The following is a 22328-nucleotide window of genomic DNA, read 5'->3' on the forward strand; positions in this document are numbered from 1 at the left end:
CTGGGAGCATTGACTTTACCGGAGGATGTTTCTTCTTTGGGACTTTCCTGAAGTAGATTGTGGGGATGTAAGAAATAAACATTAGTCAGCCGTCTCTTTCCTCATCTTAGTCTGGCAGAAACGTAGTGATGTCAGAAACATCAGTTTGTCTTTGGTTCTGTTTCTCAAAAACAAAAAACGAAACCTTAATTACTGCTTTCAGTAACATATTTGTTCAAAATGTGTTTTGAGAACTTGTAGAGAATGTTATATTGCTGTTCCCCATGCCCCACTCTTTGCATCCTTGGGCATCTTTAGTGATTTAGAAGTCTAAATTGTGAGTGATTAGAGGTGGTGCACTGGGAACTCCTGCCTTGAAATCTTACCTGGCGTCTCGGTTGGCTACAGACCATGGGTTCCCGCATTACTTGTCACTCTGAGTAGCTTCTCAGATGAGCAGATATAATGCTAGGGTTACCTAAGGCATAGTTAGTTCTTAGTTTCCAATTAGCTTGCCATTCTTAACAGCCTTCTCCCTATTTTTCCTTCTTCTGATTGGAATCCAGCAACTTCACGCAATTATAGCAGCATCTGTTTCTATCAAGTCATCTCAAAAGCTCAAGAAAATTCTGGAGGCAAGTGCAGTTTTCTTGTTATGTTCATGGAGAGCCGACTTGCTGGCTGCCTTCCAGTACCTGGGATGCTTTCCTAACAAACGCTTCTTTTCTCTCTTGCTTTTCCAGATCATCTTGGCCCTTGGAAACTATATGAATAGCAGCAAACGAGGAGCGGTTTATGGATTTAAACTGCAGAGTTTAGATCTGGTGTGTGAACTAAAGGAATATGGATGGGACACACGGCTGCAGAGGCTGAGTGGTGGGGGAGTTCTATTCTCAGGGGTAGGGTGGGGGGTTGGAGGAGGATCCTCTTAGTGCAGGAAACACGGGGCTGGAGAGATGGCTCAGAGGTTAAGAGCATTGCCTGCTCTTCCAAAGGTCCTGAGTTCAATTCCCAGCAACCACATGGTGGCTCACAACCATCTGTAATGAGGTCTGGTGCCCTCTTCTGGTCTGCAAGCATACACACAGACAGAATATTGTATACATAATAATAAATAAATTAAAAAAAGAAAATCTTTAAAAAATTTTCTGAAACACTTTTTGACAGAAAGGATTAGATACTTACAGCCTTTCACTCAGTACCCCCTTATTCATGACTCTTTCCTCAAGAGGCTGAATTATGAATACTGCATTTTATAGCAATAATCTCTAGTTCCAGTATGATGGAAAATGACTTAAGATAGCAGTTACTACAGGGAACTATTTAGATTTTTAAATATCTGGAAAGACTTCAGACGAAGAGATAGTTTTGTTTAGAAAATTATAGTTACACATATATTTAATTTCTTTTTTCTGTATGGACAAAGTGCCGTCCTCTGTAAAGTCATCTTCCATGGCATCCTCTTCAGACTGTGCAGATCTATTGTGGCTTCCAAGTCAAGGAACACATGGTTAACTGATAGTGTCATGTCAGTATTGATTTAATGATTTAATACCCCCCATCATAATCTGATCAATGTGTGGTATTTGTTCCAGGACCTTCTAGGATGCCAAACAACTCAGATACTCAAGTCCTTTCTATAAAATAGTGTTATGTATGGACTTAACCTAAGCATGTCCCCCTACCTTTTAAATCATATTAAGTTTATTTATAACACCTAGTGCTCTGATTGCAGGCAGTTGTTTCGCGGTGTTATGTATCAAATAATTACAAGAAAAAGAATCACATCAATACAGAGGCAGGTTTTTCCTTAACATTTTCTGTCTGAGGTTGGTAAGGTCACAGATTCAGAATACCCAGACACAGAGCCAGCTGCATCTCTTTAGTCCTCAGAGCTGGGGAAGAAGGGAGAACCTGTTGTCTCTGGAGCCACCGACACAGCTGCTGGCTCCACCTTTCATCTCTGTTCTGCTTCTTCATGTCGGAAGCAGTAACACCTGGACGAGTCTTTTCCCCCTGAGCGAAGGGAGGCAGATGGATGGCGGATGCAGGGCTTTGGAGAATTCTTGGAAGAAAGATGAAAATCTGAAGTATTCCTAGCTCAGAGTCTACCCTAGCACCTAGCACATACTTGGTCAGGACATTCTCAGACTGTTTGAGCACAAAATCCACTGAATCTTGAGGCTCCTCTGGGAATGCTTTTTGCAGTTTTACTCGGTTATTTACTATGGTCACCTGCACCCAGCTCTTGCACCTAACCCATGTCTGCTTTTGTTTCCAGCTCTTGGATACAAAATCAACAGACCGGAAACAAACGCTGTTGCACTATATATCAAATGTGGTAAAAGAAAAATATCAGCAAGTTACTCTATTTTATAATGAGCTTCATTATGTGGAAAAGGCTGCTGCAGGTACTTTTATTTCAGCTGTCAGTGTTACCTTGAGATGTTTAATATCTATCATAGTTATGAGGGAGTCAGTCCCTGATAAAACACTTCAGTACCCACTGCAGGAAGCAGGATCAGTATGGCAGCCCTCCTGGGCTGGAATGTGTTGAAACAGTGCCCCCGACTCCTGAGCAGTTGAATGTAGGCTAGTAGGTAATTTCTGCCTGTGTCTTCTCTCTAAAGATCCAGGTCTTTGAGATATGCCTTACCCATTGCCTGCCCATCACTCTTTCTATTCCCTTGCTGTTGGATAAGATGCGATAATGAGCTATTGAGTCTAGACCGCGGGAAGAAATGGCTTTGTGGCTACAAACAGGCCAGAATAGACAAGACACATTATGGGCTTACTCATGCAGCTAGCAGAATGGAATGGATTTCCTTTGCCTAAATCATAATTTCAATTAAGAAAACCAAATAGCAAGACTACCTTCTTAAGTAGGAGCACAGATGGTTTGTCCAGGAAATTTTCCTTTGAAAAAAAGCCTGTGGAAAATACAGGAGACTGATATGCTCACTGGATGAATTGGTGCCCATGGTGCTCAGGCTGATTGACACATGCTCTCAATGTAGGTAGGACTACTCCTTTGCTTATCAGGAATTTTGAGTACTTTCTCTGTACTTGGTACTGTCAGAAGTATTATGGGGAGAACATACCCCATTGATTTGTAATTCATCCGTGAGCAGAGATGAATAACAAGAAAAACAAAACTGGGACCAGCTTCTCTGGGGAGAGTGGCTCCTAAGAGTCCAGGAGTGTGCCTGCTCTGGGTGGTGGCACTATTGCAAGGTTCACCCCAAGTTCTTTGAAGCAAGAAAGGCTTAACAAAAAGCTAAGGTTGCCCTAGTTCTTAGTGGGCTATACAACTGAAGTTCAGCAGGTAGAATTCTGCCCTCTGCTGGGAAGTTACAGGAGTGCAAAAGCATCCAGAGTAAGTGAGAGAGGCTAGAAAAAGTCTTGGGCTTGTTTGAACCTACAACTAAACCAATAGGCTGGATGTAGTGGAACCTTGGTCTCCAGCGCAAGAAATGGACGCTGGGATTGTTTTCCCATCCCGTCTGCTCTCTGAACCGTGTGACTCATGGCAGACCACAGAACCTCTTTATGTTGCCTTTCCTCATTGGCAAAGTATGTTACTAGAACAGTAGGATTAGTGCATATGAAGAATTTATTGTAGTATTTGATAGTGGCATTTCATGAATTATTGATATTGAAGGCTATCTGTGACTAAAGGTGGGAATCAGCTCTGAGTAAAACAGAGTCCTGAGAACTTGGCTTAGCAGCTGAACTGCCTCTCCTGATGTGATGCTTTCTCTCCATCAGTCTCCTTGGAAAATGTTCTGCTGGATGTCAGGGAGCTGCAGAGGGGAATGGATTTAACCAAGAGGGAGTATACCATGCATGACCACAACACGCTCCTGAAAGAGTTCATTCTTCACAATGAGGGCAAGCTGAAGAAGCTGCAGGATGATGCTAAGATTGCCCAGGTAGCTCAAGAGAGTCATCTCCTTCAGTCCACCCGAGGCATAGGCTCTGGGCTGGGAGAATAGTGTTACTAGGTCAATTCCTTATGTAGCTACTGTTTAGTTTTCCCCTGTTGTCCTTGAAAGTACCTTTTGTGCTAAAATCCCTCTTTATCCTTTCTCTTGTGATACCAAATTCCTTCCAGCGTAGCTCTGTTTGTACTCAGTTCTATAATATGTCAGGTCTGGGCTTCCAAAGAAAGGTCCCTTGAGTATAAGTTTTCTGTAGGTCTTAGACTTCATACTGCTCTCTCACCCCAGGGACCTCTGATATATGAGCAAACCTAGAAGAGAGTACAGTTTGTGTTAGCAAAGAGAAGGAGGCATGTGGGGAACTGGAGGCAGATAGATCATGATAGATCTGGGCTGCAGTAGATTACAGAAGAGACTGTCCTGTTCTGTGAGAATATTGCAAGGAGTATGAACCAAAGCTTTGGGATTTAGAGCCAGAGATGCTTCCAAGATCCTTCCTGCCCTTGTGGTTTAAGGAGTTGAGTCTTGACCATAGGAAACTCATAAAAGAAATAGGTCTTTGTTTGTGCGTGTGTGTAGGGTAGGGGAGTTCATGGAGTTAGGGAAGAAACAGAATTTCTTAGAGATCAGTTTTTATGTTCAACTATTGTACTTTTCTGATTGCCTTTAGTGAAGTATTGAAGGTAATATTTTCTGTGCTCATGGGAGCACAGAGACTCAAGGCAAGCATCTTTGTTTTGCTTACCTACCCCAGAGCTTCTAGTCCTGGTAGCAAAACTAATGTACTAATTCAAGGAAAATGTGTTTCTTTCCAGGATGCTTTTGATGATGTGGTGAAGTATTTTGGGGAAAACCCCAAGACAACACCACCCTCCGTGTTCTTCCCTGTCTTTGTTCGGTTTGTGAAAGCCTACAAGGTAAGTTGGAGAGCACCCATAGCCTTGTCCACTTTCCCAGTAGGTGCCTTCTTCCAGAAATGTTTGTGGCCTGGCTCCTTTGCAGAGGCCTCCTTGGCCTTGGGCGTCAGTTCTGGGTGATCACTCTGGCCCTGCTGAGGCTGAGAGCTTTTAGGGCCCTTATCCCATGATGGTTCATTTTTCCATGAAGCCTTGCCTGGGCCTCAGCAAAAAAGACAAGGCAACTGGCTACCTACTTAGGACAGGGGAGATGCCCCATTCATCCATGTTGCCCAGTATTTACTGTTGATCCATACAGACAAGGTGAAGGGCATAGAAAATTCAAACAACTTCTATATGAACCAGGGCATGTCAGTAGGACATGCTGTAACTAAAGTCAGGGAGATCTTTTGTGCTGTGTATAGACCTGATTTGAGCGGTGGGATTTCTTAGACTAGCATTCAATATTATGGAGTAAAAGATGGTGCTATACAGGACTGCAGCTTTGGCTTTTTTTAATCTGGACCCATCCCTTGGACATGATGTTGGAAAAATCACGTGACCAGAAAAATTGTTTCCCAAGATTTTCCCTTTTGGGAAAGAATGGCAAGGAAGACTTTAGAAACTCATCACTTAGGAAGCATTGTGGTTTTTTAATACCTGTGGGTTTGGGTTCAGCAGCTTGGTGATACCTGCTTCCGATGATATTTAGCTCCCTCACATAAAATGATGCAGGGCTTATTTGCATGTAACCAATGCATATCTTCCTGTATATTTTTAGTCCTTAAATTAGTTGTAATATATGCACCAGTTGTATTAGTTTCTTTTCTATTGCTGTGATAAAACGCCATGATCAAGGCAACTTATAAAAGAGTTTAATTGGTCTTATTGTTCCAGAGTTTCTGATGGCAGAGAGAAGGCATGGTGGCAGGAGGCTCGAGCACCAGCTGAGAGCTCATATCTAGATACACGAACCAATAGGCAGAGAGCACACTGGGAATGATCTTTAGAAACCTCAAAGTCCAGTGACATACCTCCTCCAACAAGGCCACATCTCCCAATCTTTCCTGTGTTGGTTTGAATAACATAGCCCCCATGGGCTCGTGTATTTATATGCTTGGTCGCCAACTGATTAAGCTGTCAGGAAATAACTAGGAGGTGGGGCCTTGATGGAGGAAGTGGATAGTGCGAGCTGGCTTTGAGTTTTCAAAAGCCCACAGTAGGCCCAGATTTTCTTTCTCTACTCTGACATTTGTCTGTGGGATGCCATTTTCCTCATCATAAGGAAATTGGACTAAACCTCTGAAAACGTAAACAAGCCCCTAATTAAATGCTTTCTTTTATGAATTGCCTTGGTCATAGTGTCTCTTCATGGCAAGCAAACAATAAACTCAGAATGAGGAACCCACAGATATTGAGAATAGTCCCTATTCCCTGGAGTCCTCTGTGTTTAACACTGGTTATGTTGGTAGGATTAAGAAAAGTATTTCAAAGAAAGGATTTGAACAGCTTATATATACCTTTGTGGGAAAAAAAAGCAACCTATGGGAGATGTGAGAAGTATTTTTGTAAAATGAGTGGCTTTGGAGATCCCCCACCCCCAGGCCTATCACTCTAAGATTATTTAGTTACCTCCTTTAATCATGGTCAGTCTGGTAGCTGAGAATGTAAGGAAAGTCTCTTTAGCATAAGGATGCATAAGGCATGGGATGGGAGGAAGGCCACTGCCCTCCAGCTGCTATTAACTGGTATTCTGTAGTTCCCCTGGGCGTCTGGCCATACTGAAGAGCTGCAGAGATGTCCCTGGAGGCTCCTGTGTGGTGTCATAAACACATTTCTTCACATAGAGATTTCTAAGCCTAAGGTCGGAAGAGAAATAGTATGTAAAAATTATAAAACAACATGGGAAGTGCTGAAATTGCTCTCAAAGGCTTCATTTGGGACATGTATGGAACAGAGGCAAAAAGAAGCTGCTCTGTCCTCAGTGATCTTTGGGATGTTGTGATCAAGCTTGTGTACATGTGTGCTCCTTTGCCTTACAGTTTCTCTTTGCAATCACTTAGCTGCTGAGGTAAGGATGGATAGTCATGTTATAGAATAATTTCCTTGCTCTACAGACATTGAACAACATTCTCGCCTGGTGCTCACCATAGTGCAACTATGGAAAATTCAGTGAGACTGGGAAGTTACTACACTGCCCTTTTTTCCCCTTCCTATGAGCCAAAAGGAAACATAACAGACAGACAGAAAGACACAAACACACACACACATACACACACACAAATCAAAGAATAGATAAGACTGTTTTAAAAGAGAGAAATAGACATCAAAATGTAAACCTTACTGATAGAATGGAACTTGTCCATTATACTAGATCCCTAAACCAAACAGATGACCTTTATAGCTCAACAGAAGTCTTTTGGGCAGGAAGACTTCCAGAGAGCTGAATCCATTCTCTTTCCTCTTCACATCAGTCTTTCTGACTCATCTGGAGAGTTGTAGTGAGAAGCCAAGAATCCCGCTGTGGTATGGCCCTTATGGCCAGCAAAATGTTTTTTTTTTTTTTCCCCAGCAAAAAAGCAGACCAGTCTTGGATCCTTCTTTTAGAGAAGGTATTACTAAGTAGGCAGATTCTAGAAGAAATTGAGACTCACTTGAAAAATCATTGAATGTAGTGTCAGAGAGATAGGACTCAGAAGCTATTTGTACAGGACAGGGAACATCAGGAAAGTTCTTCTAGTTGAAGTGCAGCTCAGCTGTCAGTCTGAAGACTTGTCATATGCAGACAGTGAAACACAGAATTGGAGTGGAGTGTGGTCATGAAGGATCTCTCTGTTCCTAAAGCACTATGGATTGTTCAAATGGCTTTAAGAAACCTTAACTGTCATTGTTTCCATTTTTTTGTAATTTTCAGTCTCCATTTGTATTTCCCCAGCAAGCAGAAGAGGAAAACGAGCTGAGGAAAAAGCAGGAACAAGCTCTCATGGAGAAACTGTTGGAGCAAGAAGCCTTGATGGAACAGCAGGACCCAAAGGTAAGAAGTTTCTGCTCTAAGCTGGGCCTGAATGAAGCACAAGTAGAGAGGGGTATGATGAGCTCGCTTCTCTAAGATCCTGGGCACTGCTTTCTGCTGGCATGTAGAAATGTTGTTTTCTTTCATTACTTTCTTCAGCTTCTTCTGGAATGAAAGGGCTATCTGCAAAGCATCTCCAAGTTTATAGAGATAAAGAATTTAGTTGTATATTCAGAGAAGCCATACAAGATTATCTGATAATCAGGGGTTTAAACCAGGAAATGCTCTGTGGTATCCATGGGTATTGACCTTCATTAATGCTGTCTTTGCTAGGGGCATTGGAAGGAAGTATACCATAAAGGAAGGCAGGTCTTTACCACAAAGTTTGAGAAGTCTGTGACTATTCTCAGCTATCTCTGTGGCCATAGGACATAGTCTACATCAAACTGAGGAGAGAGCTCAGGCAATAAAAAACTTTCCTTGCATGCATCAGGACCTGAATTTTATCCCTAACACTGATATATAAATGGATGCCTGTAATTCCAAAGCTGTGGAGATAAAGACAGATGGATAGAGCTGGTTGGTCAGTCAGGGTATCCTATTTGGTGAGCTCCAGGTCAGTGAAAGACTCCTGTCTCAAAAAAGTACGGTAGGTATTAATTACCCTTTATATTGCTGCCTAGTTAGGTTTGTGTGTTCATAGCTTCAAGTTCCTGTAGTCTTTGAAGAAGTTTCCTGAATTGTTGGCATTTAATCAGAATATTGGGATGGTGGTGTCTGTAGTTCTGTAGGCTATTGGTGTTCAATATAAAACTCAAGGACTCTCTTGAGTTTTCTTAAAGTCTAGATGGGTATTGGAGTCATCAGTCTCTGCTTTTCTTCTCAGTCTCCTTCCCATAAATCAAAGAGGCAGCAGCAAGAGTTAATTGCAGAATTAAGAAGGCGACAAGTTAAAGACAACCGACATGTTTATGAGGGAAAAGATGGCGCCATTGAAGACATTATCACAGGTAAAGGGTATTTCGTCTTTGTGGTCTGTAGCTATCACACTGCTCACATAAGTAGAGCCACATACATAGATTGTAGCTCCTTTTGTTCACAGTTGGCAAGCTCTTTAGTTGGGTTAATGAGGTTTAGAGTTATGCAGCAAGATGTAAATTAGAGTTTGATATACATTTTTGTTTGCCGTCCAACACTCTGAACAATCTTGGCTCTTCTGTACCTGTGGGACCCGTAAGTCATCTTCCCTAACAGATTCCCACAGGCTTTGATTTGACATCCTTTGCATTTTCCACCTTGTGACCAGTCCCATATGCTTGCCTAATAGGAATACTGCACGAGAATCCGTTCTCAGTACCAACAGGCAATGTAGGTTTTTTTTTTTTTTTTTTTGGCATGTTCTTTAAAAACCTGTTTACTAATTTAAAGTAACAAAGTGAAAAGGAAGTTGTACTCTTGTTTGGATGTATCCATGGGGTTCTAGCTCAGAACTGAGGACTGCTCTCAGCTAATCTAGTTTGAGGTTTTTTTCTAGCTTCATGTTTTTTATTTGAACCAGTTCTCTAGGGATTCATACAGCCTTTTACTGACCAGCATACTTAGGCCACTGGCCTGCTTAGCAGTGGCAGTAAGTGATTTCTCTTCAGTTTCATTTGCACATGAATGCTGTTTATTAGCTAAGATACTTAAAGCATTTTGCTCATATGGTAAGGTTTAAAAATATGTTAAAGTGTAGACAGTCGTATGATATATGTTCAGGTGTTCCTCATGCACCTCAACAGTAAACTGATCGATCAGTCTTGTTGCATGTACGTGCTATCCTTAGAATCCAATCGCTGGGTCTTTTTCAGGCATTTCCCATAAATATAACTTCATTTGGAAATATTACACCTTTTAAAAACAAAGCCAAAATATAACCACATTGCATTTTAATCATACACTCATAACTAAACAATTTCTTAATATTAAATGTGTTTCCCAAATTCTAGTTTTTCAGAAATATAATCCCTTGAATTTTCTCTTAGCTTACTTGGCATTGTGAATAGACATGTCAAGTTTCTAAAAACCAACCACAATTTTTTGTTTTTGTTTTTTTCGAGACAGGGTTTCTCTGTGTAACAGTTCTGACTGTCCTGGAACTAGCTCTTATAGACCAGGCTGGCCTCGAACTCACAGAGATCCGCCTGCCTCTGCTGGGATTAAAGGTGTGTGCCACCACTGCCTGGCTAAACCACAGAATTTTGACCATCTTAAACATAGGGAAATTAAGTAGTTATGTAGATTAGATTTTTAAAGTCAATAAAGAATTCCTTGCCTGTTATTAAAGCACATGAGTGACTAGTAGAAATGGTAATCTGTTCTGACAGTATACATAGACATGTATTTGTGTCAACATGCGGTACTTAGTCACTTGTCAAATACCCCTTGTAGGGCATTTCTCTGCCTCCTTTGCAATGGGGGAAGCCCTACTCTTCAAGAGTAGGAGTGGATGTCCAATCAAGGTAAAAACCCGAATGCCACAGCAAGCTTAATTGAGACTAGGGAAGCATCCAACTTTGCATAGTAAGAACTCAAGGCACAGGCTGGCCATAGTGTCACACACTTGTAGTCATAGTTCTTAAGGAGCTGGAGGCAGGAAGATTAGGAGGCCAGGGCCATCCTGCTTCAAGAACAAAAAGAACCAAAATGTCCCCTGCCTTACCAAAAAATGAGTGACATATCTGGTATTTGTCTGTATCCCAGAAGGCTTTTTCCTTGGAACATTTTTCATTTCCTGCTTCCTCACCCTTCAGGTTCCAGATGACCTTCTAGGCTTTAGTGAACTGGAATACACATTGCCTTCTTGCTTATCTTTCCTCTCACACTAACCATGGACTAATGCAACAGATCCTGGCTTTTTACTCTCATTTCTTGTCTGGCTGTTATTCTCAATGCAGTGCTGAAGACTGTGCCCTTTACTGCTCGCACCGCCAAGCGTGGGTCTCGGTTTTTCTGCGAACCTGTTCTCACTGAGGAATACCATTACTAAAATATTGCTCTTTGTCAACTGATACTATTAAAAGGTTGCTATAGATTTTTTTTAACCTTTTATTTACCCCAAGTCCCTGTGTCTTAGGACCAACCAAATGCTAGCATGGAATGCCATTGTCTTCATTTTACATGTGTTGTCTTCATGCTGCATGGTTTGTTTGTCATTACTAAACACTCACTGCCACTTGATATGTATATACCACATTCTTGCAATGATATGAATGTGGATGACAGTTAATAGAACCACTTGCTGGGGGTTAATATCTTGGAATGCAAAATGATAAGCAGTAACTACTAAGGCCAGTGTTTACTGAGTATTTACTGTGCCCTAACAAGTTTACAGATACCACAACCCTTATGCTGAGCTAACATGGTAATGAAATATTCCATAAAGTGGTCAGAAAAACAAGAGGCAGGGAACAATGAGATTGCGTCATGAGTTATGATGCCTGTCACAAAACCTGATGACTAAGGCTGAGCCCCAGTACACACATGATGAAAGAACCAATTCTGGCAAATTGTCCACTGACCTCTATACCTGAACCATGGCACACATATTGCTCCCCCCGCCCTAAGATAATCAAATCATTCATACTATGTATGAAAACGAGAAAGGTTCTAAAGCTACATTTACGTAGCTTCAAATTAGGCCTTTCTTGTTTTATAGAATCCTAGGTATGCTGGAACTCGATATGAACTTTACGATGGGGACCCTTTCGGCATAAAATCTTCTGAACACTGACATCAGCAATTCACAACCTAAAAACTCTGACCTGGGCAGGTGGCCTCTATTCACTGTCATGCCCTATTGCAGCTATCTGCAACAGTTCCTTATCGCAGCAGATGCAAGGCAGGAGGTACAAGCAAAGAGTAAATAGCTCCCTACCATCTTTCTCACACCCCTTCTTTGGTAACTCCATTCCATGTCAAATCAGAGTACTTTTTTGTGATGAGACCACAGCTAAATCTGCTGGTTAGGAGAGTGGCAGCAGAAACTGGAAAAGTTACTTGTCATAGCACTTGAAAATGGGAAAGGTGTAAGATTTGTCCAAGTAATTTCCTGAGCTTAATGTTTACATTTAAAAAGAAGCAAAAATATATCTATGCAATAGTTGCTTATATAGTACCAATTGTCAGTAGTCATCGACTGTCTTCTGTGCTGATTGATATGGAACTGGGTATGTGTTTTGTGAATTGCATTTGCTGGATGTGCTTGTTTTTGAATCAAAAGATTTCACTTTCATTGCCTGCTCTCCAGTGTACTTACCCACCAGTGCTAATTAACCTGAAACTGTCATCTGCTTCGCTGTTTGCTGCTGGACTACATACCTTTCTGGAGCCAATCTTCAAAGCAGCTTGAAACTAGGTGGTCAGGGCTGGGTAGAAAGATACTCATTCTCCCCTTGTTTTATCTAACACAACCTGTAGTAAAGCCCATGCCCTCTGTTAGCTAACATGCCCAGCAATGTTAAACACTAAGTTGAGTTGCTTTCTGTTTTCATCCCATTTTTACTTAACCATCATTTTGTGTTTTTTGTTTTCTGTTTAGCCTTAAAGAAGAATAATATCACTAAATTTCCAAATGTTCACTCGAGGGTAAGGATTTCTTCTAGCACACCGGTGGTGGAGGATACACAGAGCTGGCAAGCATCACTTTTTACTTAGCTTCCTCCTTTCTATATGCAGTTCAATGATTTTTATTTATGGTTAAGGGTAATACTGGTGAGACTCTGACCAGTCTTTGGGCCTCACATTAATATTGTGTGGCTTTCTCGTTCTTTTGTGACGGTTTGGCAAAACAGTTGATTGTACTTCTCTCAATCGTCTTTTTGGTCTTCAAGTTAGTAATTCTAGTTTATCTGAATGGGTACAGTGGGCTGTTGGTCAGGGAAGATGATCTACAGATTTTGAAAGATTAGGAATTTTACAAATCTGAGGATCCCCAAACCACAGGGCCTTGAAAGGACTAGAATGTACTGGTTAGAGTGAAAGGGAAGAGGGGAAGGGCCACAATTTGCAGTGACTTAGGAGTCAGAAGTTAACAAGCCTGTTGGGGACTGTCCCAGTGATTTTTGCCTTGTAGAAATGTTCGAGTATTGGTTTCTATGTAAACCACTAAGATTTTTTAAAAAGTTATTTTAAAAGATTGATAAGTACAGAATGTGGTCTAGTGTGTCTACAGTGTCAATTCTCCCTTTAATTAGATTATTAAAAACCTGCTTTTTGTTTTGTCATGTCTTCATCAAAGGCTACACGCTAGACTATCAGTCTTATTCATCAAAGCATGCCTTCATACTAAGAGTGCTTACCTAAAATTCATGTTACTTCATTTCATCCCATTAAAGCAATGCCTCTTTCAACCACAATGCTAGTTTGATTTACTCATTCATAGCTATCTTTTTAAATGTCAAGCATTCTACCTTGCATTAGCAATACACAAGGAATACACAAGGTCTAGGACCCATTTTCCCAGTTGATTGGAGCACAAACATAATAGGTGGCAGGAAAGACTAATAAGGAAGTGAGATTATTTTTAATTCATAAAAAACTGTTCTCAGCTACCAAGCAAACAACGGAACCCGTTTCTGCTGTTCTTCCTGGTGTATTCTTGTCAAAACTACAAATTCAAACCAATCTGATTTGTGAGTTTTACAGTAGAGTCACTGCAATCATTCTTGATATTTAAGATCCTCATGAAGACTGAGAGTAGTTGCTTCTGATTGGAGAAACACTTCAACCAGCTGAGATACTGACCATGATAGAAAATCTCTAAATCTCAGAATCCTACCAGTATTACATCTTATTTCAATTGTAAATACTAACTAAAGGCAAATGTCTTTGGTTGAATGCTCAATGGGTCTGAAGGGCCCATTAGTTGACTCTTCTCAAGCTGCTTTGACTGGCTGCCAACTGGCTTTGTCTTGCTAAGACATATTTGAGGCTGCTGTTCTTTCATTGGCATTTTCTTCTTTACAGATCTTAGAAACCAACCATACAGACGAGCCGATGCGGTGAGACGAAGTGTGAGGCGGCGGTTTGATGATCAGAACCTGCGTTCCATTAATGGTGCAGAAATAACAATGTGACCCCGAGAACAGCCTTCATGAGAGGGTGTACATGAAACTGCCGACGTGAACTTTATGTGCTACCATTTAGCTGCAGCCTTCAATACAGCTGAAATTTCCTTAAGGGCTCAGATTTAGTAAACACATAGGAATTTCCTTTTAACCCCTGTTAACAAGTGCCTAAAATTGGAAATAACTTGCTCAGATTAAGCAAAGCAATAGAATTTGACTTAAATCTTTTTACATCAGTATGTTACTGTTTTTTAACCAAAATGTAAATTTCATATTAAGTTCATTATTTGCTATTGTGATTGTTCCTTATGACCCACCCTGGTTTCCTGGTAATTTATAAATAACAGGGATGTGTCTGCTATGGGCTTCCTTTGCTGAGAAGTCTAAGAAATTGTGTGTTCGAGCCATACTCATCAAATGTGTTTTTAAGGACTTGTAACACGGGAGAAGGAAACTGTCACAGGATAATGTCCTATCATTTGGCCTCAGCAAAGTACAAACCGGATGCAACTGCAGTGTCACTAGAAGTCTGTCTTGTCTCATGTTGTTTCTGTGCAAGGGTACCATGCACAATGGCATTCACTTGTATGACTGCAAAACAGCATAAATATTGTATAAGACTTAATTGCAGAAACTGTTCTTGAGCTGGAGGCAGCTTTTAGTAACACAAATGTATTTATTAAGTAGCACTAAAATTACCATTATGGGTCATTCCTCAAAATAGAAATTGGTGCCTTGTTAGTCAGGGAGAATTTACCACAAGCTCTAAGCATTTGAGATTACATATGCTAGTGTAATGTTTGAACCTGGCCTTATTCTCTTCTGACAATCGAAGGGTCTCTTTTTTCCTTTTGTAAACTCAATACAACTGTATGCTGATACAGCTGTATTGAGTTTTCAAGGCTGAATTGCTTTGTGTATTTCTCACATGAGACTTTCCAATTAGACTGTAGAAAATTCACATTAAGTTTAAATTATATTTAAACTTAAATATAGGGTTAAATCACTTATTTTTACTTCCTCACTGGCAAGGCATTTTGATCCATTCCAAAGTCAAAGACTGGACTGAAGCTAAATTTGTACTTCCCATAAAACATATTCTGCTTCTGGCTTACCTTGTTGGTACATCAGTATATTAATTGTAAAAATTATTGTATAGTATTTAACCACTGAATTTCTTGTGTTCATGTGAACCCCTTGGTGAAGGTCCCCTTTTTCATGGATGTGTAGTTATATGATCTTTTAAAATGTACAGATATTTTGCTATAAGATTGGTGCAGTTTTTTATGGTTTTTACACTTCTCTTTAATTCCTACCTAAGCCCCTGGGTAATATTGTAAATATTGTTTAAAAATGCTCATCAACCTATGCTACACAATCTGAATGTTACTTTTAACTTATAGTTTTTTTTAAAAAAATATATATATATATATATATATTTAACTACAAGGACAATTTAAGAGTCAGCTACCACGTTTCACAGTAGTATGCCTACTTACAGACCCCTTTAAACTGTCACCCACCGGCACATTCATAAATGTATAGTTTTAAAAGAACATGCCAAAATTGTTGTCTTTTTGTTGAGTCAACACTCATTTTTATCATAAGGATATTGGACATTTCATCAAATAAATCAGCTGTTTTCCAAAGGTGTGCATTTGCTTAAAAATTGCTCATTTCCCAGTGCACAAATGGACAGTAATGTTGGCATATTCTTTTGTCTATTAATGGTCCTGCTTCTTAGCAATATTAGAAATGTTTGATGAAAGCAATTCATGTTACTTTTCTGGTCTTTTCATGCCATTTGATCAAATAAACTATTTACACTACTATTCTGTCATATGCAGTAATCCTTGAATTGTGTATTTGACTTTTTTTGATAGACTTTAATCATTTAAAAAACTGTTTTATATAGAAAAACTGCCCTCTCATATGCTTTATTACTTAATAAAACGTACATCCAGGCTGAGAACATGAGCCTCTCATGCCTCAGTTTCCCACATGCTGTGGTCAAAGGACTGTGGTATACTGTTTATGTTTTTAAAACATCTTAACCATTCTACACATTTAGAATGTTTTCAGACCTTAACTACGGCAGTAAAGTTCAAAGACAGATTTACTTAGATTTAGAGCATTTTGTTATTAGTGGTTTTTGTTGGGGATGTAAACAAGGCCCATATGCTAGGCCAACTAACTCAGAATTGAGTATGCTTTCGCCCAGTGTTCATGAAACAACACACACAAATCAATGTAATGCTGTGACCCATTTGAGTCAATTTCTACTGGACACAAATGTAACCAAGTATCTGGTCACTGACTCTGCTTTTGGTGTTCAAGATGCATTTTGTAAAATTGGGCAATTTCTGCAGAATTACCAAAATTTATAATAGCAGATGAATACTTTTAGAATGCTAGTCTATTCAATATATGATAAAATTCTGTTCTTAATGTTTTTGGTCTTGTCTACCCCCCAAGACAGGGTTTCTCTGTGTAGATCTGGGTGTCCTGGGATTTGCTTTGTAGACTACGTTGACCTCAAACTTGGAGATCTGCCTGGCTCTGCCTCCTGAGTGCTGGGATTAAAGGTGTGGGCCACCACACCTGGCTTTCACTCTAGTTTTTTATTAGATATACAAATATAAAATATAGGATTCATTTTACATCTCTTTAAAGTTGTTGGAATCCATTTTCACGACGTGAAGATTTAAAATAAGACTTGAAGAAAGAACAAGCATGAGGTTGTGTTGACAGACTTTTGGGGAGAGTAAGGTTTAACTTTTTTTTTTTTTCAAAAATTTATTTATTTACTAAGTACACAGTGTTCAGCCTCCATGCCTGCAGGCCAGAAGAGGGCGCCAGATCTCATTACAGTTGATTGTGAGCCACTGTGTGGTTGCTGGGAATTGAACTCAGGACGTCCGGAAGAGCAGTCAATGCTCTTAACCTCTGAGCCATCTCTCCAGCCCCAAGGTTTAACTTTTTATATAAAGTGAGTATTGCACTAAGAGTTGTGGGCACTTCAACCCACAGCAAACAACTGCTGTGGGCGGAGACTTAAAAGAAAAACGGCAACACAAATCCAAGTTTTAATAAAATATGCCATTTTTCTATTTACAAAAGGTCTACTATTAAAGCTATGAGGTTCTTTACATCAAGAAAATATATAAACAGAAGTAAAAATCTGGTGATTACATAGAAAAGAGAAACTTTTTCCCAATTACTCACCTTTTTGAGTAAGTCCTCTGTTCAGTTGTAGAGGAAGGCAAGAAGACTAACACCTACCCAAAATGTTAATAGTCAGGACCAAAAAAACAAACAAAAAGGTATCAGTAACAAATAGATATTCTAGTAACAATCACAGCATAGTATCAAAAAATGGCTTAGCTTGATTGTGATCTGCTCCATACCCCAGACAGAAGAGCAGGGCTGTGGGCTGGCCTGTTTCTCTGAAATGTAAACATTAATTGCACTAGGGTAATCACTGTCAAAGATCAATTACAGAAGATGACCTTGAATTACAGTCCACTCAATTGCAGCTGTGAGTACAGCAGGGTTAAGGATAGCATCTTATTAAGAAAATTAGAGCAGAAAAACAAGCTAAAATGGAGGATAGCTAAGCAAAGAATGTGGCACCTTTTATTATTAATCTGAAGTGAGCTCCTGTAAATGGAGTGCTATGTTGCCAGAACTCATCCTCTTTATAGACACCCTAAAATGTTTGCATCTTATGCTCTCATTAAACTTTGAACACTTTCTAATTCATAGTCACTAGGCTTATTTTGTAAGTTTTGAATGAGGCATCAGTTCTGAGTTGTATGGTCTAACTGCAATGATGCCTGTTTAAGCCTTTTAATATTTTAGAGTACATGTGTCACATTTGTTAAGTACTTACTATGTGCCAGGTACAGTCCTAATTAAAAGATATACCCCAGGTAAGGAATTTGTGTGACTACCAGTGATATCAGAATAAATGGTGAACTAAACAGAATAACCATTGTTAGCTTGGCATATGTCATCATCAGAAAATATAAGCCTCTCAGAGTTCCATGAAAAAAAAAAATCACATTATTTCTCTTTTCCTTTTTCTAAATAAGTATACTTTAACCTAGGGGAAAAAGGTGCGTTCAATTAAAAATCTATCTGGTACTGAGAGATTCCTCAAAAGAAAATATATTTAATATTATACATAAATATATTTAAGGAATTAGTCTAGTTTATTTTGATTTCTAGATTGTTTTTAAAACTTTAAAAATTTAAGTTTGTTAAAATTCTATAATCTTAAAGTCATTCTTCATAACTCTTCCCTAAGTATTATCCGATTAGAATGCTTACATAAAACGTGAATCCAAATTTCCTCTTCTGGATGCTAAATGTCTGATGAATATATATCAACTTTTAAGCATGGAGTAAAAGCAGGCACAATCAACAAATGCTTAGTAAATCATAGAAATGAATGAAAGCAGTGCACTACAGTCTGAGACTATACACAGTTCACAGAAAACCACATACAGACTTGGTTGCTGTTAGCACTCTAAATGGATTGCCTTACTCTAGGACCATCCTCTTTCATTTCATAGCTGTTCAACATCAGATCCCACTTAAGAAAAATCAAAATGATGAAGTAATTGTGACTAGTCATTTATCAAACTTACCAGAAGGCACAGTAAGTTTTATATGTTGAAAAAAAAATACTAACATTGCAAGAAAATGAAATCCATAGTTCTGTCACATATTTAAATTCATTTGGGAAGACATGCTAAACTGGTCATACTAACTTCCCTTACAAATCTTCCCAACATAAAACTGATGGAGTAGGAGAAAATAAGAATATTAAATATCCGAGACCATGATTTTGCCCAATATTAATAATATTAATAATAATTAATAATAGTGATGCTGAGAAAAAAATAAGGTTTCAACATTAGAGTCCTAGTCATAACTGAAATGTATAAACAAATGCTTCCCCATTTGAGTAAGTCAGATTCAATTCTAGAAGAACAAGTATTCAAAGATATTATCATGTCTACCAAACTGAAGATTTAGAAACATGATCTACTGGATTTAAAATATCCCAAAGATTTAGTGCCTTCACACTAAGTTTTTCTAACAACTAAAGTTGTTTAATGGGACAATTAAAAGAAGACAATGGAATAGACTTGATTTACATGTTTTATAGCAATGATATTACATTTCCAGTTTCCTACAGTAAAAATTCAGTACACTGATATAAAACCTCTATTTAAATCATTAGGGTTCTGTTATGATATTGATCTGTTCACAGTGATATTTACAAGAACTGACTTTAAAAATCTGTTTAATCAAGATACTCATTTTTTTTTTTTTGCTATGTCTGGTTTGCATAGGTTAACTGCAGGGATATTTTGTAATTTATAATGTTTTATAGGGATCTGAAAATTTGAAGAAATTATAACTACAGAAATCTATTTTGAGGACATGCTAAAACACATCAATAGCTTTTTATTCAAATGTATCAAAAATTTAAGGTTGTCCTTTAAAAGCAAGTTTTACAGATTCTAATTTCGCTTGTGAAACATTACAGGTTTACCTCCCAATATCATTTGCATGATTTAAAGACTACCTCTGACCTCCACATCAGGTGCACAGACTCATTAGAATCTTGACTACTGCTAACCTGGGACCTCTGAAAATTAAATCCCAAGGAAATTCTGTTGCCAAACTTAGGTATTCTGAGTAACATACAATGGAGGAAGGAGTAAACTCAAGCATGAAATTTGATTATTTAACGTTTTCTCAAAAAGAGTGATCTTATTCAAAGTCATGTCTTATTTCACAACAGAAAATGACATGACAATGAGAAGGTTAGAAACAAAGTATCTCCCTTTTCTGAGTTTTTTAAGAGTGGCCACTAGATTTAATTAAAACACTGGACAGGATGGAAAAATAGTTGTACTGATCTCTCAACTCACTTAAAGGGTAACGAAACGATTTGTCTAATCTAAATCTCAGCTTGAAAGAGACAATCTCAGTGAGATAAAATTAAAAGAACAAAGATAACACCTAAGATGAAAGAGAAGACTAAGTGCTAAATTATACGTAAACAAACAAAAAACCATATACAAATAGAAAAACACCCTCCTGCACTGAAGGAAAATAGTATAAATCACATTACTAACCTTCAAAAGTTAGCACATACAGAGTATTCTATCTTTAAACCATTGCCTTTCTAAAATATTCCATAGGAAATTTATAGATGAAAACACATTTAAGGACCTGAAATGCACTAATTTATGTTCATAAATATTAAAAAAGGAAAGTAATATTGCTACCATGGGAAGGATGAAACAAAATTTCAGGGAATTTATTATCTTGTAAATGATCATACAATTTCCTTAGTGCTGAGTAGTTCATGTAGAAATAAACACTAGTGCACACTATAAGAGAAGGTTTAATAATAGATAAAAATGTACAAAAATATTGAAATCAGAAATGGTTTAGACTGTGTACCATGGATTCAATACTTCTCAGTGAATAAGGAAGGCAATTTACAACCTCCTCAATGGAATTAAAAAAAAGGTGAAAGAAAGATTGGATTAAAAATTCAAAGAAAATGTTTCAGTCAACATTGATTTTTCTCCCCCCCCCAAGGATATTTCAACTATCACTCAAAAGTTCGGTGGCACATTCTTTAGTAGGTCCTTAAGGCAATATATTTATTTACAATTTGATTTGATGTTAGCTATTTTAAAACATCACCTCAAAATAGATGCTCAAAATAATGCCCTCATAGCCTTTTTTAAAATGTATCCAGATGTTTCATAAAAAATAATGGTGGCTTTATTACAGCAGTGCTCATTAGCACCACCAGGTAAAGGTCTACCAAGTTTCCAGCAAAAACACCTATTTCTTAAGAGCTCACCATAAAAGATAACGTTGGCTTTAACCAGTTTAGTAGTGCACAAAAAAGCAGTCTAATCATGGGTTGCTGGTGCTTTTTTTTGTACCACATTATCAAAAAAAATGTTCATTATATCGTCAAAATCCAACTTCTATAAAGTAAATCAAATCACCTCATGACTTAGAACAAAGTAGAGACGTCTGCAGCTATCAGTAAATTGCCACTTTTAATCCATCCTGCAGTGCCCTAGGAAAGGGTCACAGAAAGACAGTTATGACCGTAGGAAAATATGATTCTTGATACAGAATCAAGTTATTTTCAATTTCCTTTGCTTTTATAAAGTCCACAATAACAATACATAAATGCACTTTTTTTTTTTTTTTGCTGTGACACAATTAAAACCCAGTGTTATTTTGTAAATTGAACTTAAAATAATCCCTGGTCTGAATTAGACTTTAAATCATACTATAAACATATATTTGGTATAATTTATTGATCATCATCCAGTTGCTCCAAAAGTGTTCTTCTGCGCTTTTCTAATTCCCCTTCACTCAGTTCGCTGCCAGAAGTATCCCAGTTACCCTGCAAAGACATTCATCATAATTACAGTTAGAGTTAGCCCTGAAAATATTTAGAAAAAAATTAACTACAAACATTTCAAAGTAGACATGGAGTTTCATTCACTTAAACACATTTCACAGGGTTTTAAAACTGATGCTTTGCCCCAAAGCCCAACAATGGGTTATTAAGTATTCCTTGGATCTCATTAGAAAAAAATTCAAAGACCGGGATAATATATGGTACTAATTCAGTTTATGGTAAAATTTGTAATCAAGGAAAAATTGTATATACTAGTTTCTTTCCTTACACACAATTAAATATGAAACAATCTTACTTAATGGAAGCCAGATGCTTACTTCCTAAAGCAGTATGTTCTTTGATAATTTTAAAGAGATTTTGGGTAAACATTTGCAATCTTATGCACAAATAAACAGAAAAGATTTAAATAAACAAGATTAATACTGCATCATTTCTGAGATACACCTTTGAGAAGTGGAGCGCACCTTTAGGATGTTTTGTTTGAACCACTGCTACAGAAGAAGTACAGAGAGTAAGAAACTCTTTATGGAGGTCATAACAGATTCATTCAAAAGATTAAAAAAAAATGGGGGTAGATCTGGGAAGATTTGATGAAAAGTATAATCAAATTACATTGTAGAAAATTATTGAGTTATGAACAAATGTGCACCCTGATTTGAGCCTTCTAAATCTTACAGGGAGAAGGCAAGGCACAGTTGTACATATCTTCAATCCCAGCACTCAGCAGGCAGAGGCAAGTAGATCTCTGAGATCCAAGATAGCCAGGGCTACACAGAGAATTCCTGATAATTTGAAAATCTAAGACAAAGTGCACAATGTACTTCTTTCTTTCCAAGTTAAAGCGAAAAATATTTTGTGCTGTTAATTTTTTTTTCAAGGAATATAAATCTCAAAGACTCAAATAGATGGTCACTC

The 22328-nt window shown here is 38.3% G+C and overlaps 2 protein-coding genes across 13 annotated transcripts in view; one reads left to right on the forward strand and one right to left on the reverse strand.

Moving 5' to 3' along the window:
- Positions 1-15768, forward strand: part of Fmnl2 (formin like 2) — a 266650-nt gene extending 250882 nt beyond the window's left edge. For 2 of the 5 annotated variants that reach the window (XM_087899961.1, XM_087899965.1), the window contains 8 exons: positions 546-614; positions 723-803; positions 2261-2390; positions 3748-3911; positions 4736-4837; positions 7752-7850; positions 8716-8839; positions 13836-15768. In XM_087899961.1, coding sequence (XP_087756087.1) covers positions 546-614; positions 723-803; positions 2261-2390; positions 3748-3911; positions 4736-4837; positions 7752-7850; positions 8716-8839; positions 13836-13945 — 879 coding nt within the window. In that variant the 3' untranslated portion in view covers positions 13946-15768. Of the gene's footprint in view, positions 1-545; positions 615-722; positions 804-2260; positions 2391-3747; positions 3912-4735; positions 4838-7751; positions 7851-8715; positions 8840-10765; positions 10892-12408; positions 12503-13835 lie in introns of all 5 variants that reach the window. The other 3 variants (XM_087899963.1, XM_087899964.1, XM_087899962.1) reach the window with 3 other exon arrangements.
- Prpf40a (pre-mRNA processing factor 40A) overlaps positions 15357-22328 on the reverse strand; it is a 44324-nt gene continuing 37352 nt past the window's right edge. For all 8 annotated transcript variants that reach the window (XM_048426159.3, XM_048426158.3, XM_048426157.3 and 5 more), the window contains one exon: positions 15357-21395. In XM_048426159.3, the coding sequence (XP_048282116.3) occupies positions 21303-21395 (93 nt within the window). In that variant the 3' untranslated portion in view covers positions 15357-21302. The remainder of the gene's footprint in view (positions 21396-22328) is intronic.

Source organism: Myodes glareolus, chromosome 21, assembly GCF_982192425.1.
Source record: "Myodes glareolus chromosome 21, mMyoGla1.1, whole genome shotgun sequence".
Taxonomy (NCBI): domain Eukaryota; kingdom Metazoa; phylum Chordata; class Mammalia; order Rodentia; family Cricetidae; genus Myodes; species Myodes glareolus.